Consider the following 21,509-nt stretch of genomic DNA (forward strand, 5'->3'; position numbering starts at 1 on the left):
TCCGGGAGAGTTACGGTGTGGAGAAGCCCCAAAGAAGCGTACCACCCAGACTGTTGCATGCCCAGAGTGAAGCATGGGGGTGGGTCAGTGATGGTTTGGGCTGCAATATCATGGCATTCCCTAGGCCCAATACTTGTGCTAGATGGGCGCGTCACTGCCAAGGACTCTGGAGTCCAACCATTCTGGAGGACCATGTGCACACAATGGTTCAAACATTGTATCCTGAAGGCGGTGCCGTGTATCAGGATGATAATGCACCAATACACACAGCAAGACTGGTGACAGAGTGGTTTGATGAACATGAAAGTGAAGTTGAACATCTCCCATGGCCTGCACAGTCACCAGATCTAAATATTATTGAGCCACTTTGGGGTGTTTTGGAGGAGCGAGTCAGGAAACGTTTTCCTCCACCAGCATAAGGTAGTGACCTGGCCACTATTCTGCAAGAAGAATGGCTCAAAATCCCTCTGGCCACTGTGCAGGACTTGTATCTGTCATTCCCAAGACGAATTGATGCTGTACTGGCAACAAAAGGAGGCCCTACACCATACTAATGAATTATTGTGGTCTAAAACCAGGCATTTCAGTTTCATTGTCCAACCCCTGTATATATATATATATATATATATATATATATATATATATATATATATATATATATATATATATAAATCCATGTATGTTGACAGACGTTTAGAAAGTACATAAGTTTAGAAAGTACATACATTACTGTGCAAATTAAATCTCATTCTAAGAAATTCCTTACATGGGTACATGTCACTGATTGTTTTGAAGTGTACTTCTTTCATTTTAGGTAGCAAGGGAAATGACAGGTATCTAGTTCTAACTTTAATAGTGTCAGCTTTTGAAAACCTCTCAGATAAAACCTTTCTTTTAACAGGAAGAGGAAAATATTCTTCTGCAGTTAGTGCTCTTAAAACCTTGTTATTACATTTAACATCCAAGAACTCATAATTGTCAATAAACAAATCAACCAATGTAGGTATTACACAAGAATATAGTAATATACCTTTAATTAAATTTATCAAAGCTACAGGAATAGCACTGACAACTAAAGAAAATTGTCTTGAAAATGATCATAACTTAATATATTACCATCTTCATCCATTAAATGGATTAAATTCCAAACTCCTTTGTCAATCCAGTCTTTATAAACTAAGGATTTCCTCTTGTGTTCCTCTTCTCCATGGTGTCGCTCAGGAGGACGTCAGGACTGGCTTCACATTCTTCCATCACACCTCTCTCTATCCTTACCTTCACTGCATCATTCACTAAAGAGAAAACACATTCTGCTCATGGCAAATCCTCATCACTTAGATTTATCATCAGGAATAAACATTTGACACTATTTTCAACCCTTGAAATTACTTGAGGTGTACCAATACACCATGGTTCAGATTACTGATATCAGGAACTGTACTGAAGCCATAATTTCTGATACATGGTCTATTTTATGCTGTAATAGAGATCTTGTGACCAAAAAAGAAAACATAAACTGTCTTAAATCATGATGTTTCATACATTTTGGTGGCATAAGCTTGCAGGGAGAGAGTCAAGCACAAAATCAGATTATTACAGTATTTGTTGTTTTTCAGGGATTATTCCAAATTATAACATTAAGTGGAGTAAAATTATGCTTGCACAACATTTTCCAATGTCGTAACACCTGCACATGAAAATCAGATAACTTAAAGGGCAGTTTTAATGGGTCAAAATCACATCTTAAAAGAAAAGAAATTCCGAATATCAGGAATATTTGATTCGCACGCGAGCTTTTTCGCTGCCTGAAACCATCACAGGAGGCAACAAATCATACTGACCAAAGGCGTGTCGTTTTTTCATTGACCCGGAAGTGTTTTTCATCTCTCTCATCAGTTAGCTAAGTGGTTTGTTTGTTTTTGTAAGATGGTCGGCTCATATCGAGCTCAGTTTATAAATCCAGTTATACATTTCAGTGGTTTAATTTGATCGCTTGTGTTTAATATGTCTTAATCAGTATTCAGGCTTATGCTGTCCGTCCAAAGTTTTCTGGCGCTAGTTAGCAAGCAGCTGCGTGCTAATGGCAGCTAGAGTGTAGTGTTTATAGGGCTAGCGACCTAACGCTACATTTCCCAGTAACAAACAAAAACCACAAAACCGAATAATATAATCTCTTTAGCGGGTGAGTGTACAGTCCAAAATATAGGCATTCAGCTCGGTCATTTGTATAAATGTTTTAGAAATGTAACGCATTTCCTTTATGCTAGATAAATACATACAGATTTCAAACCAAGATGTCAGTGGAGCTTGACGTGTTTGTTGGAAACACGACCATCATGGACAAGGAGGTGTACCAGCTATGGCTGAATGGATATACAGGTAGCTACATTCACTGTTTAGAGAAATGATCACACATTAATGACCATCTGTATAGCTGGGGGAGGACTAAAACTAGAGTTGTTGGTATTTATTTGATCTATTTATACACTATATTGCCAAAAGATATGGGACGCCCCTCCAAATCATTGAATTCAGGTGTTGTTTTTAAGGGGTGGTGCACCAGTGCACAAAGCAAGGTCCATAAAGACATGGATGAGTGAGTTTGGTGTGGAGGAACTTAACTGACAGTACAGAGTCCTAACCTCAACCTGATAGAACACCTTTGGGATGAATTAGAGACTGCGAGCCAGGCCAAAACTGGGACGTCTGCTTTTACATGCACATGAATTTAATATGGAGTTGACCCACCCTTTGCAGCTATAGCAGCTTCAACTCTTCTGGGAAGGTTTTCCACAAGGTTTAGGAGGGTGTTTATGGAAATTTTTGACCATACCTCAAGAAGCACATTTGTGAGGTCAGGCAGTGATGTTGGATGAGAAGGTCTGGCTCACAGTCTCTGCACTAATTCATCCCAAAGGTGTTCTTTCAGGTTGAGGTCAGAACTCTTTGCAGGCCAGTCAAGCTACTCCACACCAAACTCGCTCATCCATGTCTTTATGGACCTTGCTTTGTGCACTGGTGTACAGTCATGTTGGAACAGGAAGGGGTCATCCCCAAACTGTTCCCACAAAGTTGGGAGCATGAAATTGTCCAAAATGTCTTGGTATGCTGAAGCATTAAGAGTTCCTTTCATTGGAACTAAGGGGCCGAGCCCAACCCCTGAAAAACAACACCTGAATTCAATGAAAAACAAAACCTGGTACTCAATAATATCCTGTAATGATCTGATTTTGTGCTTGACTCTCTCCCTGCAAGCTTTTGCCACCAAAATGTGTGAAACATCATGCTTATGTTTTCTTTTTGGTCACAAGATAAAATAGACCATGTATCAGAAATGATGGATTTGGTACAGTTCTTGATATCAGTAATCTGAATCAGAGTGTATTGGTACACCCCAGGTAATTTCAAGGGTTGAAAATAGTGTCAAATACTTATTCCTGAAGATAAATCTAAGTGATGAGGATTTGCCATGAGCAGAATGTGTTTTCTCTTTAGTGAATGATGCAGTGAAGGTAAGGATAGAGGGAGGTGTGATGGAAGAATGTGAAGCCAGTCCTGATGTCCTCCTGAGCGACACCATGGACCAGTTCCGAACCTTCCAGATGTGTGAAAGGCTTCTGCACAATCCAGCAAAACTAGCTAACCAGCTTCTTTTCCAGATACCGCCAGATCGACAAGCCATGCTGATTGAAAGGTGTGCAGTGTTAAACGACTAATCTGTCTGTTTAATTAGTTCCATGAACATTCCCTGACGGTTTTTGTCTTTGATGACTGGGCAGATATTACGCATTTGATGATGCCTTTGCACGTGAGGTTCTTGGAAAGAAACTCTCCAAAGGGACAAAGAAAGACCTTGATGATGTTAGTGCAAAAACTGGCATTACTTTGAAGAGCTGCAGGCGACAGGTGAATATAACAGTAAAGCAGTTTGTAAATGACATTGGATAAAAGTTTGGTGGTACTTGATGCATTGTTTGTCTCCTAGTTTGACAACTTCAAGCGAGTTTTTAAAGTGGTGGAAGAGCTCAAAGGCCCCCTTGTGGAAAACATAAGGCAACACTTTCTACTCCCTGACCAGTTGGCAAGGTGAGAGAGAAGTACAGTTGCTCATGCTCATGGCTGAAGGGATATCTGCCTTTAATGATCTGCTTCTGTGACTCTCTGACTATTTTCTGCAATTTTACTTTCATTCATGTTCATCAAGGATTCTCCAATTTTAACTTAACTGTGACGTGTACTGCACATACCTTGTGTCAACTCAGTGATGGTACAACTATTACTATTAATATCACAATAGTAACACTTTCTACAATTATGCATTCATACGGGTGCACCAAAAACAACAACTCAAACCTTCCTTTAAAATGACTTTAATTGTAAAATTAAAATTAAAATCTGAGCTGTACCAGAACATGAAACTGTGTTAGTGCTCATCTGTGGAAAAAATAGTTATAAGAGACATTGTTGAAATGTCTCTGGATTATTATTATTTATGCATTTATAGCTACAATCATCCATTAAACAAATTTAATTGTACTCTGGCAGTGCTGCTGATTCTGCCCTTTAATTCCTCTCCCCTATTTTCTCTGGACACTGCTGCCAATTTCATTTTACAGGGATTATGCGGCCATTGTGTTCTTTGCCAATAATCGTTTTGAAACGGGGAAGAAGAAGCTTCAGTATCTCACTTTTCAAGACTTCGCCTTTTGTGCTGGGCAGCTCATCAACAATTGGACAGTTGGAGCTGTTGGTAAGAGAATTTCTTTCTTTTTTTTTTTTAAATTATTTATTTATTTGACAGTCAGTCATTTTAAATACATCTTTGGATTTTTAGTTTATTTGAAGGCTGGGATTTATCAATAGTTGAGAGCCTTAAAACTATTACTGTTGCTGTAATCTTTTTTCTTCTGCACTAAGACAACATGGTGGAGGACATGGATGTGGATCTAGACAAAGAGTTCCTTCAAGACCTCAAAGAACTCAAAATGTTAATCACAGACAAGGATCTTTTGGACCAGCACAAAAGGTATTAGATTGCAACCTGGCATGAGGTGGGGACGTGGATGGAGATTAATGGAATGGATGTGTAAATGCCAACATTTTGCGTTGTAATGAAGGCAATTTCTTGTCTCTTTAGTCTAGTATGTGTAGCTCTGCGAGGAAAGACTAAAGTCTTCAATGAGATGGAAGCCAATTTTAAGGTACGAGTCATTGTAACCTGTACTGCATGCATTACAGTACACACTTAAACAGTATATCAGTGTTTTCTTAGAAGAAAATTAGTAGTTTCCTGTTGTGTTTGAAGCATAAAGAGGCTGGGTTTTTATTTGTTAAATATTTCTGTTTAGAATCTCTCCAGAGGCCTTGTGAACATTGCTGCCAAATTAACGAACACAAAAGATGTTCGCGATTTCTTCATTGATCTTGTAGAAAAGGTAATATTTATATCTAAGGTTCTTGGATTGTAAAATACCCTTGATTTTGACTTGAGATCTCACTTATGTTCCTTTCGTAGTTTATCGAACCATGCCGGTCGGAAAAATGGTCATCTACAGACGTCAACCTCTACCTCACCCACTACACAAACTCGGCACACATACTAGACAGTTTCAAGTAAGTGCTCTGTCGTGACAGCAGAACATGCGTGAATGAAATTTCTTCTCATGTAAAGGTCTAAAGGTTTTCTCAACTTGTCGTTCTGGTGAAATACAGTACTGTGCAAAGTTCATGGGTACATTGAGAGAAATTTTGTAATGCATTCTGTAATGCAAAAAGTTGGTGAAATTATAAGAATGGAGAAGTTTTAAAAAAATATATTTTATTTATGCACTGGACTGACACAATTAACAATACAAACAAATGAATTATTGAGAAAAATATACAAAGAATATTCGGAATTGTTTTGTAAACCAGTTTTACACACTGGAGGAAAACAAAAATATATTGAAAATAGAAAGAGGTTGTTACAGAAAATACCATCATTAACCTTCTGTCATATGACTCAAGTGAAATCCTCTTGTGGATTCAAATAGTTTTTGTGAGCTGGACTTACTAAAACATAGCTGTTCTGTGTAAATAATGAAGACAAAGGGCTTGAGAAGATTTCCAGTTAAGAAGTATTAACTTTTTGGCTGTCATCACACCCACAATTAAGGCCTGCTGATAAGCATGTTCAGAATATCCAACAATTGTGATCAGGTTGAATGGTTTGGACAAGTGTGACAGTGTCCCATCTGTCAGCTTGCACCCATCACATTGTGAGGATATGGAGGTATATATTTTGTTTAAACTAGTTTTTGAGTAATGATGCATAGGACACTTCATTCGAAGAACCACCAACAAACATATATTAATGGACAGTTATGCTCTAGACAATTCATTTACTCAGAAAATACATATTTAGGAATCATCCAGAATGACTCAACCAACTAAAATTCTGGAGTTCTTATTGAGTTTTAAAGTAAAAGACCTCATATAGTTGGCACAGTGGAAATAACCTAAGCTACTCTTGTTATAATACTGTAATAACTACTAAAACATCTCACTTTACCTACATTGATCCTGCCATGAAAATAGCCATTGAAAAGCATTAAAAGAACAAAAAACAAAGCATCATCACTCATCTTGTTGGACCGGCTACTTAAAGGTGGCCAGTGCTCACAGATGTTGCACAGATGTAAAAGCACGAACAAAACAGCGCACTCCAAGTTTCAGGGTTAGAAGATAGAAGCCTGTATTACTATAATTTATCTCTTTTAATTTTTGCGAATAACTGTAGAAAAAATGGGACTGAGGAATATATTTGAATTTGGTCTTCTATATATAGAACTCCTATACAAAATAGTCCATTTCCTCTCCATGCTGAAAAAACTCTGCCAGTCTGAAAAGGCACAAATGAATGATTGCATAATATCGGGGCATTCATTGAGACTTTCTGGAATTTACAGACATGACTGTAAGCTAAGGAATCATTTAAAATGGTAAAACTGGGTAAATTATCCACTGTGCAGTTTTAGAAGAAGGAAATTAGATGGTGGATTTCTCCAAGTGTTTTGGAGAGGGTTTACTTTTCTTCTAATCAGTTTGGTTCCCACTTTCTCTCAGTCAGACCTGATGATGGTTTTATCTGACTATATACTTCCTTCAGCATTAACACAATCTCTACAATAGTCTTTTTTTTTTTTAATGAAAAAGTTGAAAATGTTTTAGTTTACTGATGTAAAATCGATATCTAAGGCAAAAGTGTGTAGGATTTTGCACAGGACTGTACAGTGTTTTACCAGTGGAGGTCACTGTGTCTCATATTGTTTTGAAGTGAATGCAGTTACCTTCTTTCTTGTCTTGTGATTTATACACTCAGACCACTGTGGAGTGTTTGTTTGTGTTTTCACGACACCTACCAATATACTAAGCGATGACACATTCACCCCAAACCATGTGAATTAGGGACTTCTCATACAAGAGTTCTTGTGTGGTTTGTGCAGTTACAAATACATAAATAAGTCAAGCGTTATTTGGTTTTACTATAACGTAGCTTCTCCGTGACATTTTTTTATGCTGTTCTGCCTCACTCTTTCTCTTTTTCTTGTTCTCAGGCACCAGACAGTCTGGACTAGGTATATGGGAGTTATTAAAAGCTGCATCCTCAGAATGTATCACGAATGAGGAATAACAGTTCTTTGTTGTTTCTTTCTCTCCTCTTCTCCCTTAATCAAAACTGCGTTGGACTTATCCCAACCCAGCTCGCAGTCTGACCCTGTCTTCCTTAAATCCTAGTGTTCATCATTTTCCTCCTCTAATCCTTACCCAAATATCTCCAACAGCTGGCCATCTCCTGGACTCCCTCCTCCCACCTCCCCCTTCCCTTTATCCTGTCTTTATTTCTTCAACCATTGGCCACTGTCTATCCTGGGATGACTTGTAAATAAACAGAGTATTCTATGAGACCTCCGTACACTGCATCCTCACTGACTTAACTATGTATGGCCCAAATATTGCTGTTGAAATGGTCCTCAGTGCTAAGATTAAGATTTAGACACTGTTAGGTTTCTCTAAAATTCTACAGTTGGAATAATTTTGAATTCACAGATTGATCACTGAACCATGTGGTTTGTCATTTGAACAGTTAAACCAAGTGTGAGATTTTGGAGCTCGATGTGTGTGTGAGATGGATGTCGTGTGTGTGGCCTGGTGAGAGGGTGGACTGTGCGGGGGGGGGCGACAATTTGTCAAGATTTTAGGGGGGTACACATGGTGTGTGGGAGTTCACTGTTGTCACAGACCTCAGGCAAATGCCAGTACATGAATATTTCTGCTCTCCCAAAATCATTAAAAGCTGTTCTTTTAATATATGTATGATTAAATATAAAGTGCATTTTATATATTTATTAAATATAAAAATGTCTATAGATATGTCATAAAATTATCTTTTGTCATATTGTAAAGCACTGATTTGGATAAATGTGTCAATAAATCCATGTTGAATCCATATGAAATGCTTTAGACCATAATTTGGGATAGGGTTTGTGTTACTACTCAAAAGAAGAGTCTAAGCCAATGTGAAAGCAGGCAATCTGCCTAGAATAATATTAATGAATTAAAATTGTAATCTGTGTCACTTTAAACTGCATGATATTTAAACATTTCTTACTTTATGTTGTCAGTAAGGTCCTCCATTTTAAATATTTGGACAGAACAAAGAAAGGATGTTTCCAAGCAGACGTGTGTGCAGACGTGCAAAAAGTCTCTTCCTCCGCCTTGTTGTCTCGCGCTCTCTGTCTCTGTCTCTGTCTCTCTCTCTCTCTCTCTCTCTCTCTCTCTCTCTCTCCTTCTCTTGCTAATTTTTGACCACATTCCACCAGCCTCTCTCCCATGCTATAAATATCTGGAGTATGAAAGGGAGCAACTGAGCAGTGGAGTGGAGTGAAAAAGATGGGTGAGATGAAGGTTGAATTGAGGTGGGAGGGGGGAAAAATGGAGAGAAAGTTGCAAGCTGTGGGGGGTAAGTTTAAATGAAACCAGGTGCGTTACAGCCCTAATGTGCATGTGTGCAACTGTGTGAATCTATGCACTGTTGTTCTCCCGGCAAATCGGACAGATTTGGAATTTTGGAATTTGGGCTGGAGACCAGGAATTTTCATCCTGGGGGGTGAGGCGGGGGTGTCTTGGGGGGCGGAGGATGGCTACACAGGGGGGCCTAGAGGGGGGGTCAGAAGGGGCTGTCCCACTCTTTCTTTTTTTCTTTTTTTTTTGTGAACACGCTCACACTCCAGCTGTCTGTCTCCACACTCCCTCACTCTTGCACTGAAGAGGCAGAACAAGGCAGTAGAAGAAGAAGAAGGGCCCGAGAGGAGCAACAGAGAGCAAAAGAGGCCGGAAGAAAAGAGGAGTGTAGAGGAAGAGCCAGAGACACACTCTAAAAGCGGAATCAGAAGAAAGTTCTTGACCAAAAAAAAAAAAAATAATAAAAGTGCCCTGTAAGTAAGCATGTGTTATATTTTTAAATGAAGTATGTATCTGAAAAGTAAAGAGAATAAAAATGATGCTGTTCCAATCTGAATAGATGATTATAGGATAAATTGATGCAAAAATGCTGATGTGGTCATCATAATGAAGTGAAGGCCATGAGGCTGAGAGCAAGCAGACAATGAGACAGGAAGAGAATGTATGAGTGTGTGTAAGACAGAAAGAGAGGGTGAAAACGACAGTTTTTAATCATTCCAAGGCTCTTTAAAGATCTTTCTATGTCAGACTTGCTCTTAATGAACAGACTTTTGCTACTTTCGTTCAGCCACAACCCATTAACCAGCACAGACTATAATCACCATGCAACATCATGTAATGCCATTTATATATCTTCAGCTAGTCCCCTGCGATGCACCAGACAGTAGTTATTATTCCTTTGGTGTATATTACCCAACCATCAGCATGTTGTTACACATCATGCGTCACGTACGTAGTATTGCAAAACTTTCCCAACCATTTTCCAGCTACTATTTCACAACTAGTCTAAATGTCACTTCTCGTTTGATCTCCATTTAGACAAGTGGGGTGCAGTGGCTTTGGCTTTTAAGAGTGGATTTAATGTATGAGGACAAGTTGTGTATGTGTGTGCTTCTCGTTTCGGTCTCATTGTATTAAATAGACAACTCCTGGGTTCCCTGAAGTTTTGGGCATACAAAAAATCCCTGAGGTACTTAGTGGTGTGAACATTTGTGCCTACAAAAACATTTTGGCCCCCTGAAGAAACACAGGTGCCATAACAAGAAGAGAAAACACACACACAATTAAATACCCACATGACGTCACAGCTGAGAACAGTAGCCTACTATACTAACACAAGCTACTTCTATACTGCAAAGAGCTTCTGACCTTTATTTATGTATTTTTAGTAATTACTGACATTTGCCTGCATTATTTTATATGGGTTAGTGCTGACTTGAGCATTTATTCAAATTAAGAGAAGCATGTTGTGCCCTGTGGCTCAGTGTCACTGAAGACACTGCAAACATTTGTGCTCTGCATCTTCATTTATAAAGAAACAAACCTGCCCTTGTGTTTTACTTCTAAACTAATCGAATATCTTTGCGCATTACAGTGTAATGTAACCCATTCAAAATATTACCTGAGAACCAAGTAACACACCTCCTTGGCTAGAGTCATATATTTCTATTAAGTATCATGGCAGACTTCACACATGATGCTGAATGCTGAAAAAGCATTAACACACTACTCTGGTTTACAGTGATCAGTGGTAGAGCTATGTCCAGCATGTCCACACTGAGAGTGTTTTGAGCAACATTGACAGAAAATCAACTTCATAGTTAGCTGAGAAGAATAGAACAGAGCACAGACACCTCACCAGACAGGATGATGTGATTGTGTGTGTGAAATTCAAAGAAATGTAGGAAGAAATCCTTTGTTTTTATACATGTAGTGTTCCTCAAATGTGTACCAGTGAAAGCCAAATGACTTCGAACTTAGAGGCTTACTTAATATGCTGAGATGTATAGTTGTTTGCTATTATGCACCAGATACACCATTTCATTTTTATAATTCATAAGTATGAATGGAATATAAAGAAAAAATAACTTTAATATCGCACCACTGGGAGCATAATGTGTGAAATACCCAAGAAAAGTCCATGCCAGGTAGGTCTGCTTACTCTCTGGTGAACTTCAAGGGGCTTTCCTGAGGATGCGAGACTCTGGGAAATCTCTGCCACAGTCCGGATGACCCGAGTGTAGAGCTGTGGCCACATCCTCAGCAGTGGCGTTCCATAAAACCAATGGACACTTGGCGCGCCACAGTAGTCTAAATTGCTCTTACCACCAAACATACTCTGACCAGTGTCCAGCACAGTTCTGCCCTGCCCTTGGGTTGCTACCATTGCTGATTGTGGGCTTTCTCAAACTATATGCTTGCTGTAGAGGCTGTGTGTGTGTGTGAGAGAGAGAGAGAGAGAGAGACAGATTCTGTTCTTTTTTGATTCTCAGGGTTTTATGAATTTCATCACTAGTGTTTCTTTTTGATTATATTGTTGAATGTACATGAGTTTCTATTTGAGTTTATTAGTTTATTCTGTGGTTATTTTCTGACCTTTCCCATAAGTCTGTATCTAAATGGAGAGAGAGGGAGAGAGAGAGAGAGAGAGAGAGAGAGAGGGAGAGGGAGAGAGAGGGAGAGAGAGGGAGAGGGGGAAGGGGGGGGGAAGCAAATGAATACCTAGTAGCAGTTGGATGAATAAAGCTGGCAACTAGTGTGTGGAAACAGCCACATCAGTTAACCATAATAATGATTTTTATAAAATCATATAAAATATCAGTTTTTCCCCCAGAAGACTCTTCTATGACATTCCAAAGGATTTTGTGTCACTGGGTGCCTTGATAGCTCATAAACTGGCCCATCTACCACACCACATACAGGTGTGTATTAGAAGGAATGTCTTTGAAACATAGTATTAACACGGGCTGTGCAAACTGTGTGCAAATATGTGAATTATGTGGAGAGCTTTTATTGTAGGCACATTGCAATCACGACTTGAGAAATCATGAGAAACAGCAGTCTGTCAGAGGAACAGAGTAAAAGGTAATTCTATCACAAATCAAATTTGCTGGTGCATTCAGTGTTTAATAGGATTTGTTTGAGTTTGAGGTTTCCTTGTGTGTACTGTAAGTCAGTATGAACAAAATCGTGTGGTTTGGGCCAAAGCAAAGCAATCTCATTTGGTGGCTGATGTAACAAAATCAGAATGTGTGTTTGCGTGTGCATGTTGCCTTGTGGCTAGCTGTTTATCACTTTGAGTCAGCTTTACTATACCAGCACATAGGCCAAAGCCTGTGAAACTGTGACCACAAGGTCTGACAAAGAGATTCATGTTTTTGGAGTCCAGACAACTTGTGCTTTCTTTGCATGCGTATCTGAGAGTTTGTGTGAGTGAGTGTTTTCATGCGTCAGGAAGACAGTGGTTATGATCTTCCCCCATGCTATTTTCTCTCTGGCACAAACCAGCTCACTGCACTGCACTACACAGTCCAGTTTTATAAGTACTGCATTTGGCTGCTTTTCTATTTATTCTCCAGGCAAGAGACCTGAAAGACAGGACTTATTCAAGCTGACAGATTTACTTAGAAATCTCAGGCCTCTCTCCTACCAAGAACAGTAACTGAAGTTTAAAACTCTAAATGAGCTCTTTCAGGACTCTTTTGATTCAGTAACATGTTCTAGCTAAAAATGTCTGAGAGCATGAAAGGCAAGCTGTTAGACTTAGTCTGGTAAAATATTAATAAGTGTGTGTATGTACAGCATGTAAAAGATGCTGATGCCATGCAATTGTAATATAAGGGTGACTATTTGTGTGCAATTCAAGTTCAGCCACGAGAGGGAGCCATCAGGTTGCTACATACATGGTGACCATGTGATGAAGGCCAATTTAGAGGTCATTTAAAGTACATATGAAATCTGTGGCAACATTTAAACAGGGCATTAAACGCCTTTACAAAATATGGAGATAAAATTTTTTAAAAGAAAATCACCTGATGCAATTAAATCTGACAAATGAACATGAATGAACCGAATGTCAGAATTTTCAGACCTAAGGTACTTATTTGGTTCTCTTGTGCTCTCTATTTTTGTGTCCTTCAGATTCTGTAGTCTGATTTTGAACCTCTGTTGTTCTCATCCTTACCCAAGACCCTGCAGCGTGTGCCAGCGTGTGTCTGTGTTTGACACGCTACTCGTACGTTTTCTCAGAGCTTCAAAGAGGCAGGTGAAAGCGTCTGTGTGTGAAGATGTGGTCCGCGTGTGCTTCACTTTTGTGTGTGTGCTTTTCTGTGCTCCTCCACCAAGCTATTTCACAGCCACCCACAGAAAGTGACACCTACACGGTAAGGAGGGAGGGAACTGTTTCCCACTCTTTTCTGTTCTCTGTTTATTTCATAAGCACACAGTATGTCTTCAAACATAATATCTAATAATTTGCATTCATGATTATTATTCTTTGCTGAAACTTCAGGAATGCACAGATGGCTATCACTGGGATCCACAAACTCAACACTGCAAAGGTAAAACATCTTCATGCTTCCGAATCAATGCACATATTATGCTTTACATTGACATGAAAAAAAGACTCCGGTTATAAAAAAGTGAAGTTCCAACTCTCTGATCCCTTTTCCGCCATTCAGACATAAATGAATGTGAAACTATCCCAGAGGCGTGTAAGGGTGAGATGAAATGCTTCAATCATTATGGTGGCTACTTGTGTCTCCCGCGCTCTGCCTCAGTAATCCCTGCCCATGAGCCACCCAACCAAATCCCTGCTGGTGTGGGCAACACCTCAAGCGAGCCCTACAACCCCTGTCCCAGTGGCTATGAGGCGGATGGAGACAGCTGCGTGGGTGAGTGTGTTTGGAAATGTGTGTGTTTTGGGGAGGGGGGGTGCAATGTGGGTGTTAACGAACAGGTGGCAGAAGTGAGTGTGAGTATTGTAAATGCACGCTGATGTTTACATGGAATGAATAAAAGGACAGAAATTACACCTAACATTAGGGTTGTATATGTGTAGGAGAGTGTTTAATGTGGGTTACGGGTTCTAGGACAATTCAGCTAGTAATTTAGAAACAGGTGGTATGTTAGAAAGAGGTTGTCTGGGAGTTTTGCAAAACTTGGCAGGGGGTAGTCTGCAGGAGGTAGAGGGGATTTGGAGGGCTAAGCTATTTCCCAGCTGCTATCAGCAGTTAAACCCTCATTACAGCACCCCACAGTTGGATTACTCAGCACTCAGCAAAAAGTCACACAGTTAGCATTTCTTTATTCCTTCAAGCTGTTAGTCATAAATCAGTATGGCCGCTCTGCTGCAGTAACAAAATACCAGAGCAGCAGCAAATATGTAAGTAACAAAGGTGAACTCGAATGTGGCTCACGCAACCTGCATGGTGAATTGTTTTGATGCTCTCACAGATGTGGATGAGTGTGAACGGGATGAACATGACTGCCAGCCCAGTCAGGAGTGCATCAATACAGAGGGCTCATTCACTTGCCAGTGCCCGAATGGATACCGCAAAGTGGGAACGGAGTGCATCGGTAAAAAGCAGCAAATTTTTTTTAAAGAGGCATAAACAGAGTCGGCATATCGCCAGTTCATACCGAATGGACTTACGTACTCATGCTCATTTGTGAATTTTTCCCAGTGGACTTTTTAAAAAGTTTTTTCCCAACTCTAATTTAGTAAAGCAGTGTCATTAGGATACAGAGACATAACCTTTAACTGAGTGTGATTGTGCTGATGAATGTCTTAATGAAAAATAATGGACCGAGCTGAATGTGTAGTTCACCTGAATTTCTCTTTTCACTTTTGTCAGACATTGATGAGTGTCGGTACCGGTACTGCCAGCACCGCTGTGTTAACGTGCCCGGCTCTTTCTCCTGCCAGTGCGAGCCTGGCTTCCAGCTGGCAGGCAACAATCGGTCCTGCATTGGTGAGTGTGCCCACACACTGCCACCCCCACACATAACCAACAATGCTGTGCCCTGAGTCATAGTCCATCCTCCACACACACTCAAACAGTGCACACACAGTAATTTGGAAAACCAGGCCCACATGCTGTTGTACAATATCATCCTACACCTTCAGCTCCGCTGTATGTGTGCCAAAGTCAAAACAAACTGCCACAACACCTCGAATAAGGTGAGTAAGTGACACTGTGGCGACATAAGGGAACAATTACTGTGGTATTGCAAAACACAGGGGCAAATCCTACGAAAGATTTTGGTGTATTGAAAAAAATAAACCTGCCATTACTCTGTCCAATACTTTGTATAACCTCACACAAATCATTATGAGTTTAAGTACAAACACTATCTACAACTTTAGCATTTATAAACGTGGCACATGGTCTACATGAGGCACATAAAAAATTATTTTTATGTTGCTGATGTCACAATAAATGAACAAAAAACAAAGTTCAACATTGGCAAGTTTCTGAATACATAATGACTGTGCTTTTTCCATGAAACGTGCACTTTAAAACGTACATGTAATTTCTGTTTGCTGTGTCATGATTTGTGGCTTCAGACGTGGATGAGTGCAACATGGGCGCCCCCTGTAGTCAGAGGTGTTATAACACCTATGGCACTTTTGTTTGCCGCTGTGAGCAAGGGTATGAGCTGGGGCCAGATGGATTCGCATGCAAAGGTGAGGCATAGACCACTACAGCAAATACACAGTGTAACATAAACAACATATTACTAACTTCTTTACATTTTGCTACTTTTTAGCCCATCTCCTAGTGTCCTCTTTATTCTTTACACAGACATTGATGAGTGCAGTTTCTCAAGTTACCTCTGTCAGCATCATTGTGTAAATGAGGCTGGCAAATTCTCATGTGTCTGCCCAGAAGGCTATCAGCTCCTCGGGACTCGTCTCTGCCAAGGTGAGCGTCAGTCTCTCAATATCTACTGCAGGCTCTGAGCTCATTCGGCCTTTCATTATTTTCTCATTTGAACAATTAAAATTGTGTTACTTGATAACATTTTTTATTTGTATTTGTGTCTTAATGTAGATATAAATGAGTGTGAGACAGGAGTGCACCAGTGCACTGATAGCCAAACGTGTGTGAACATTCATGGCGGTCATCATTGCTTTGACACGAACCGCTGTCAGGAGCCCTACGTTCAAGTATCAAACAAGTGAGTGAAGTGGTTTTAGCCTAGCTGCTCCATGTACTCACATATTCCCTCATTCATTAAAATAGCATTTTTGTTCTCTTTTTGCCTTTACGTGGATTCACGTCAGGAATAATGTTGTTTCTGAAACTGCACTATGAGCTTTTCCAAATCTGTGGATTGCCTTAAAGCATAATTTAATATATTCTACATCCTTCCAAAACCTGACATTGTTAATAAGTGGTGGGGGTTAATGGAGAGCATCCAGGGTTATACATTTGTCTAACCTGTAGAGAATACGCAGGTGAAATTTGACACTCTTAAGGCTTAAGTTTCTCTACTGATGAAACGAATAATGCAATATCTACTGGGTTACTTCTGGACAAATGAAGATGTGAGAAAGACTGTGTAGTAGCTAACAATGAGCCCCTTCAGCTCCACATCTCATTCTTATTTGAAAAGAAGAAAAAACACATGCTCCATTAAAATCATGTATCTGCTGTAACCCTCTTTCTCTAGTCGCTGTGTGTGTCCTGTCTCTAAAACTGGCTGTCGAGACTTGCCCTTCTCCATTGTGTACCGTTATATGAGCATCACCTCAGAACGGTCAGTACCCTCTGACATCTTCCAGATCCAGGCCACAAGCGTCTACCCCGGAGCTTACAACACCTTCCGTATCCGCTCTGGAGATGACAATGGAGACTTCTACATAAGGGTAAGATGCAATTTATTCACGTTTACTGATTTAAAACACCCTGGGGCTACTATTCTGAAAATTATCCTAACAATCTTGGCTTTTGAATTGGATTGTATCCTGCAATCTGTCTATTTCTGGGATTTAGACTATTGAAGCCAGAATGTGAGCAGTTAATATGTGAGAACATGGCCCTGGGAGGAAGGGAGGGAGCGAAGGAAGGATGGGGAGGGGGAGGGGGCACTGCTGTTAACAGTGGAAAAGTGCCAAAGTTTGAGGACAATGCAGTTCTATTTTGGTGCCAGATTTTCTGTTTATAGCTTTTAATAGCTGAAGGAGCAGGGGGACACTGCACTGTGCTGTTACTAAACCTTTTTATTTTGATTTCTGGAGCCATAAATGTGCAGAGAAAACTGTAGAACCGTATATGTGTCATATAGTTACATCCATCAGTTTCATTGATGAGCATTTATTTAGTTATCATAATATCACTATACTATACTATGTTAATATCAATTATGCAGACTTCTTAACCAAATGTGTTGTCCTTTCCTTTAGCAAATCAACAATATTAATGCTATGCTGGTGCTAGCCCGTGCTGTGACTGGACCCAAAGAGTATGTCCTGGACTTGGAGATGGTTTCAGTTAACCACCTTGTGAGCTACCAGACTAGTTCAGCTCTTCGCTTAACAGTCTATGTGGGGCGTTATGCTTTCTAACTTTGAGTTACATTTAGAGCAGGGAGGGGGAGAAGGGCTAGCAAATAAAAAGAGGCAGAGGTGTGAAGTACGGATGACATATCCATCGAGGATGAGGAGGGACTGAGTTGGCGTAATTAGCAGAACATCTCCCCAAGTTTGCTGGAAGAGCAGTGCCAAGCTATCTCATAAGAAATCAAAACAAACTATACAACTACTACTTCACAAGTGAAGCTGGTCTTACAGAAAGGTAATATAATTGCATACACAGCCATACCACACATATTGTGTATGAATTCCAAATAAAAAGGAGCTGCACTACAGTTTCAAAATCTGCTGTACAATCCATATAGCTTTTACTTTTGCCCTTTCTCATACCTCTCTTGACATTCTTTTTTTTTTATTAACTTGAGAATGTGTTTTCTGTCTATTTTTTTGCCTCTTAGCACAAATTCATTCCACTGATTAATTTTTGCCACAGCCTTTGCTGATGGCCTGTGCATCTTCCCTCTCTTTTTTCAGATATATGTAGCAGCTTTAGTGTACAAATAATATATGCAGCTCTGCAAACTTCTTTCTGTGCATTGTGTGCCATTACCATTCTTTAGTAACCACTCAGTCCTACATCTACATGTCTATATCTTCTTTCACCCCCAAAGTGATCACTAATATTCACGTCATTTGTGTAGTTGTCATACCATGCTGTCATTGTTGTACTTTTGTTGAACTTATTACTGTAATAAATATGATAATACCATATCATTATGGCTGTAGACCCCTATGATGAATTGATTTTTATTATGGTCTATGTTTTGCCCTCTTTTTTTTTTGTTTTCATGGTTCATTAACTGAGTCTATGCCAATGGGGTGTTTTATATTTCTTACTTTGTGGTATCTCACTGGTATAGACATAACCGTTAAAGTCACAGCAAGCAAATGAATAGTTTACTATATGTCATTTTTTGCAAAGTATCTCAGCAGACAGAGATGAAAGATTTCATTGATTGTTTTCCATTTCTTTATAAACAGAACATAACTAAATTATATTTAAATGCATTGATCTACTTGGTCAAGAGTATCCTTTTTTATCAACCCATCGTAAAAAAAAAAAATATATAAGGGTGGAGAACCTTGCAATGTGGCAACTCTGTTAATAGCATTAGGTCTAAGGAGGGATCCCACTTGGTTAGGAGGAACATTTACTGCTTGGCAACGGGCAGCTGAGTTAATTATGGCGACGTAATGAGTCCAGATCACAGTAGGCTCACTGCAAACTCCTAGAAAAAAAGGTTAAATCTAGGTCTCTAAAGTTATCCATATTTATTATTTCTTTAAAAGCCTCTAGAAAACCCTGAAAAACCCTTGTTTTTACCCCAGTGGTTGCAAATCAGTTATTTAGAGAGTTATTTACCTGCATCCTGATCATTAAAATCAATAAGTAATTTTTAATAAAATATATTTTTACCCAGATTTCCGAAAGCTTTACCTTGTAAAACTGAATCCTAATTCATGAGTAGGTGGAAGGTAATAAAATCTTAATTTCACCTCCTTAAATCTGTGTCTCATACAGGCACCAAGGATGTTAGTCAAACTTTACACAGGCGAGGACGACAGCAAGATCACCATTTAACTTTTGTGAGGCAAGGAAAAACAAATCGGAATAATCTTCAGTAGTAGAATATATAGTTTGGCGAGTTGTCTTCAGTGTCTCTCAGTCAGCATAGTCGATTTTACTTTTTCTTCCAAGGATGATGAATTGGGGTTCAGATTCTGGTGAATTTAGAGCTACAGTGCATAGTTTGTTGAAAGAAATCATTATTATAGTTTGTGATATGATGTTTTTGACACTGACAAGAGGCATAAAGGAAGTAAACAAACCAGAAAATCAAAGAGCAAGAAGCAATTAATCAAAAGAAAAAGGATTCAGAATTAGTGAAGGTTTAGCTGAATTCTTTCTGAACATGTAAAGAACTTATTTATGCTAAGGAATAATAGTCGTCTGATTTATCCTTGTTGTATAATTGAAAAGTTACGGTTTCCAGTGTTCAAAAGATGTCCACTGAATAGCCATAATAGATGTTTTTATAAGATCTTGTTGGATGACTGCTGAACATCCATTATTAACACCCACAGAATATCTTTACAATATTATACTATACTATATGTTTACTATAACTTTTTATGACATTATTATTAATAGCTTTTTAATAGTAAATACATATTATACTAGAGCTTAACCAGCTTTACATTTTAAATGGAGTACAGAAACATTTTCTTAACCACAGTGGGCCACTATTCCACACACTAACTACCATAATTAAGCCATTCAACTTCATTTTCACTTTCTCGCTGGTGCAGTGTCTGCCTCTCCTTCCCATCTAATTCATGATGGCCCCTGCCCTAGAATATACCTGAAATATTGTTCATCCTGGCTCCTGCATAACAGTTTTTTTTGGACATTTCAAAGGATTCCGCTTGGAAAACTATGATCCATTATAAACCTTCAAGTTCTCTTTCTTACTTGCAGTACAGCTCTTCTCATCCCAAACACTGCAAAAAAAAAATCCATTCCCTACTCACAATAATACTGCAATACATTTGCAGTGACAGCAAAGACTTATTATTTTTTATAAATGTGAATTAGCTAAGGTCATAGATGATGCCATGCCCAGTATTAGCATTACTATGAGCCAGTATGTGCTGACCTCTACATAATCCATGGCTAAGACATAAAGAATTCCTTTTGTACTCACTTTTCAGCCCGCTAATTAAACAGTGGCTCAAATTATACTTAACCTCTTCATGAAGATCCTGAGCTTTTTAAAAAGCTTCCCATCATCTCCTATAGATTGGACAAAACTCCAAAGACATGCTTGTCAGAAGTGAATTAATTTTGTATCCTTTTAAATTTGTAGTAGTCTTGCATACAACATTCTCGAGGTTTCACTGGCAAATATATTGATACAGCCACTAAAATCAAAGGCTGTAAAGGATCGATTTTGATCACCTATTACTCCTCATGGATTACCACTCGAGTTGTTTACTGTCTCTTCTGTAAGGGATAGAAATGACATACATTGGCATACCTACCAAGACAAGCCTGGAGAGACACTTCAACAGCAATGGCCACAAAACTGATCACATCTCTGTTCCCATTGACAGTTGTTGTGAATATAAACAGCTCTATACTCTCAGAACTCCAGAAAATCATGGAATGAATGGCATTTTTTGATGGCATCATCAAGCATTCTGAATTTTTAGTGGTTTCACCGACTGCCACAGATACACTTTGTTTCCACAGCTGTTCATGTTTCTGCATGAAATGTCCAGTTTCTGTGTCCTTGAACAGGGCAGTGTGCATATAGCAGAGTGTATATATTTCTTGTGATGAATTAGAGACAGACAAAGGTAAACAGAAAGACTCATAAGTCAGAATAGAGCTGCCACATTGGCATGGAATATACAGATTTAATTAAACTAACTATTCACGATAAATTATACTATATGGCCAAAATTTTATGGACATCTGACCATGACACATTTCTTTCTTCGCTGCAGAAGTAGAAGCACACAATTGTGCAGGATATCTTTCTTTCACTGACACTAAGGGGCCCAAATCTGTTCCAGCATGACAATGCTCCTGTACTAAATTTCCCCACTGTGGGACGAATAAAGGTTTATCTTATCTTATCTTATCTTATCTTATCTTATCTTATCTTATCTTATCTTATCTTATCTTATCTTATCTTATCTTATCTTATCTTATCTTATCTTATCTCACACAATGCAAAGTCCATGAAGACATGGTTTACTAAGAATGGTGCGGAAGACGTTGAGTGGCCTGCACAGAGCTCTAACCTCAACCCCATCAAACACCTTTGGGGTAAACTGGAACGTCGACTGCCCACCAGGCCTCCTCTGGAAGGGGATGTTCAAACATCACCCAAAACCAATG

General features: G+C 39.2%; 2 protein-coding genes across 3 annotated transcripts; both read left to right on the plus strand.

Moving 5' to 3' along the window:
* The first annotated feature begins 1,843 nt into the window (after nucleotides 1-1,843).
* fibpa (fibroblast growth factor (acidic) intracellular binding protein a) lies at nucleotides 1,844-8,479 on the plus strand. Its single transcript, XM_058397907.1, has 11 exons — nucleotides 1,844-2,182; nucleotides 2,268-2,379; nucleotides 3,496-3,694; nucleotides 3,780-3,906; nucleotides 3,986-4,086; nucleotides 4,617-4,750; nucleotides 4,918-5,026; nucleotides 5,138-5,201; nucleotides 5,349-5,435; nucleotides 5,516-5,613; nucleotides 7,596-8,479. The coding sequence occupies exons 2-11, from the start codon at nucleotides 2,295-2,297 to the stop codon at nucleotides 7,663-7,665; spliced, it is 1,074 nt and encodes a 357-aa protein (XP_058253890.1). The 5' UTR covers nucleotides 1,844-2,182; nucleotides 2,268-2,294; the 3' UTR covers nucleotides 7,666-8,479.
* A 780-nt stretch (nucleotides 8,480-9,259) lies between these two features.
* efemp2a (EGF containing fibulin extracellular matrix protein 2a) lies at nucleotides 9,260-18,316 on the plus strand. Of its 2 annotated transcripts, none has more exons than XM_058397975.1 (11): nucleotides 9,260-9,476; nucleotides 13,144-13,385; nucleotides 13,514-13,562; nucleotides 13,683-13,895; nucleotides 14,458-14,580; nucleotides 14,859-14,975; nucleotides 15,572-15,691; nucleotides 15,810-15,929; nucleotides 16,059-16,185; nucleotides 16,681-16,876; nucleotides 17,414-18,316. In XM_058397975.1, exons 2-11 carry the CDS (start codon nucleotides 13,290-13,292, stop codon nucleotides 17,573-17,575), a joined length of 1,323 nt encoding a protein of 440 aa, XP_058253958.1. In that variant the 5' UTR covers nucleotides 9,260-9,476; nucleotides 13,144-13,289; the 3' UTR covers nucleotides 17,576-18,316. The 2 variants fall into 2 exon arrangements, with proteins under 2 accessions (XP_058253958.1, XP_058253959.1); XM_058397976.1 differs by having other exon boundaries at nucleotides 13,192-13,385.
* Nucleotides 18,317-21,509: the final 3,193 nt, after the last annotated feature.

The sequence above is a fragment of the Hemibagrus wyckioides genome, linkage group LG08, assembly GCF_019097595.1.
Source record: "Hemibagrus wyckioides isolate EC202008001 linkage group LG08, SWU_Hwy_1.0, whole genome shotgun sequence".
NCBI classification, from domain to species: Eukaryota; Metazoa; Chordata; class Actinopteri; order Siluriformes; family Bagridae; genus Hemibagrus; species Hemibagrus wyckioides.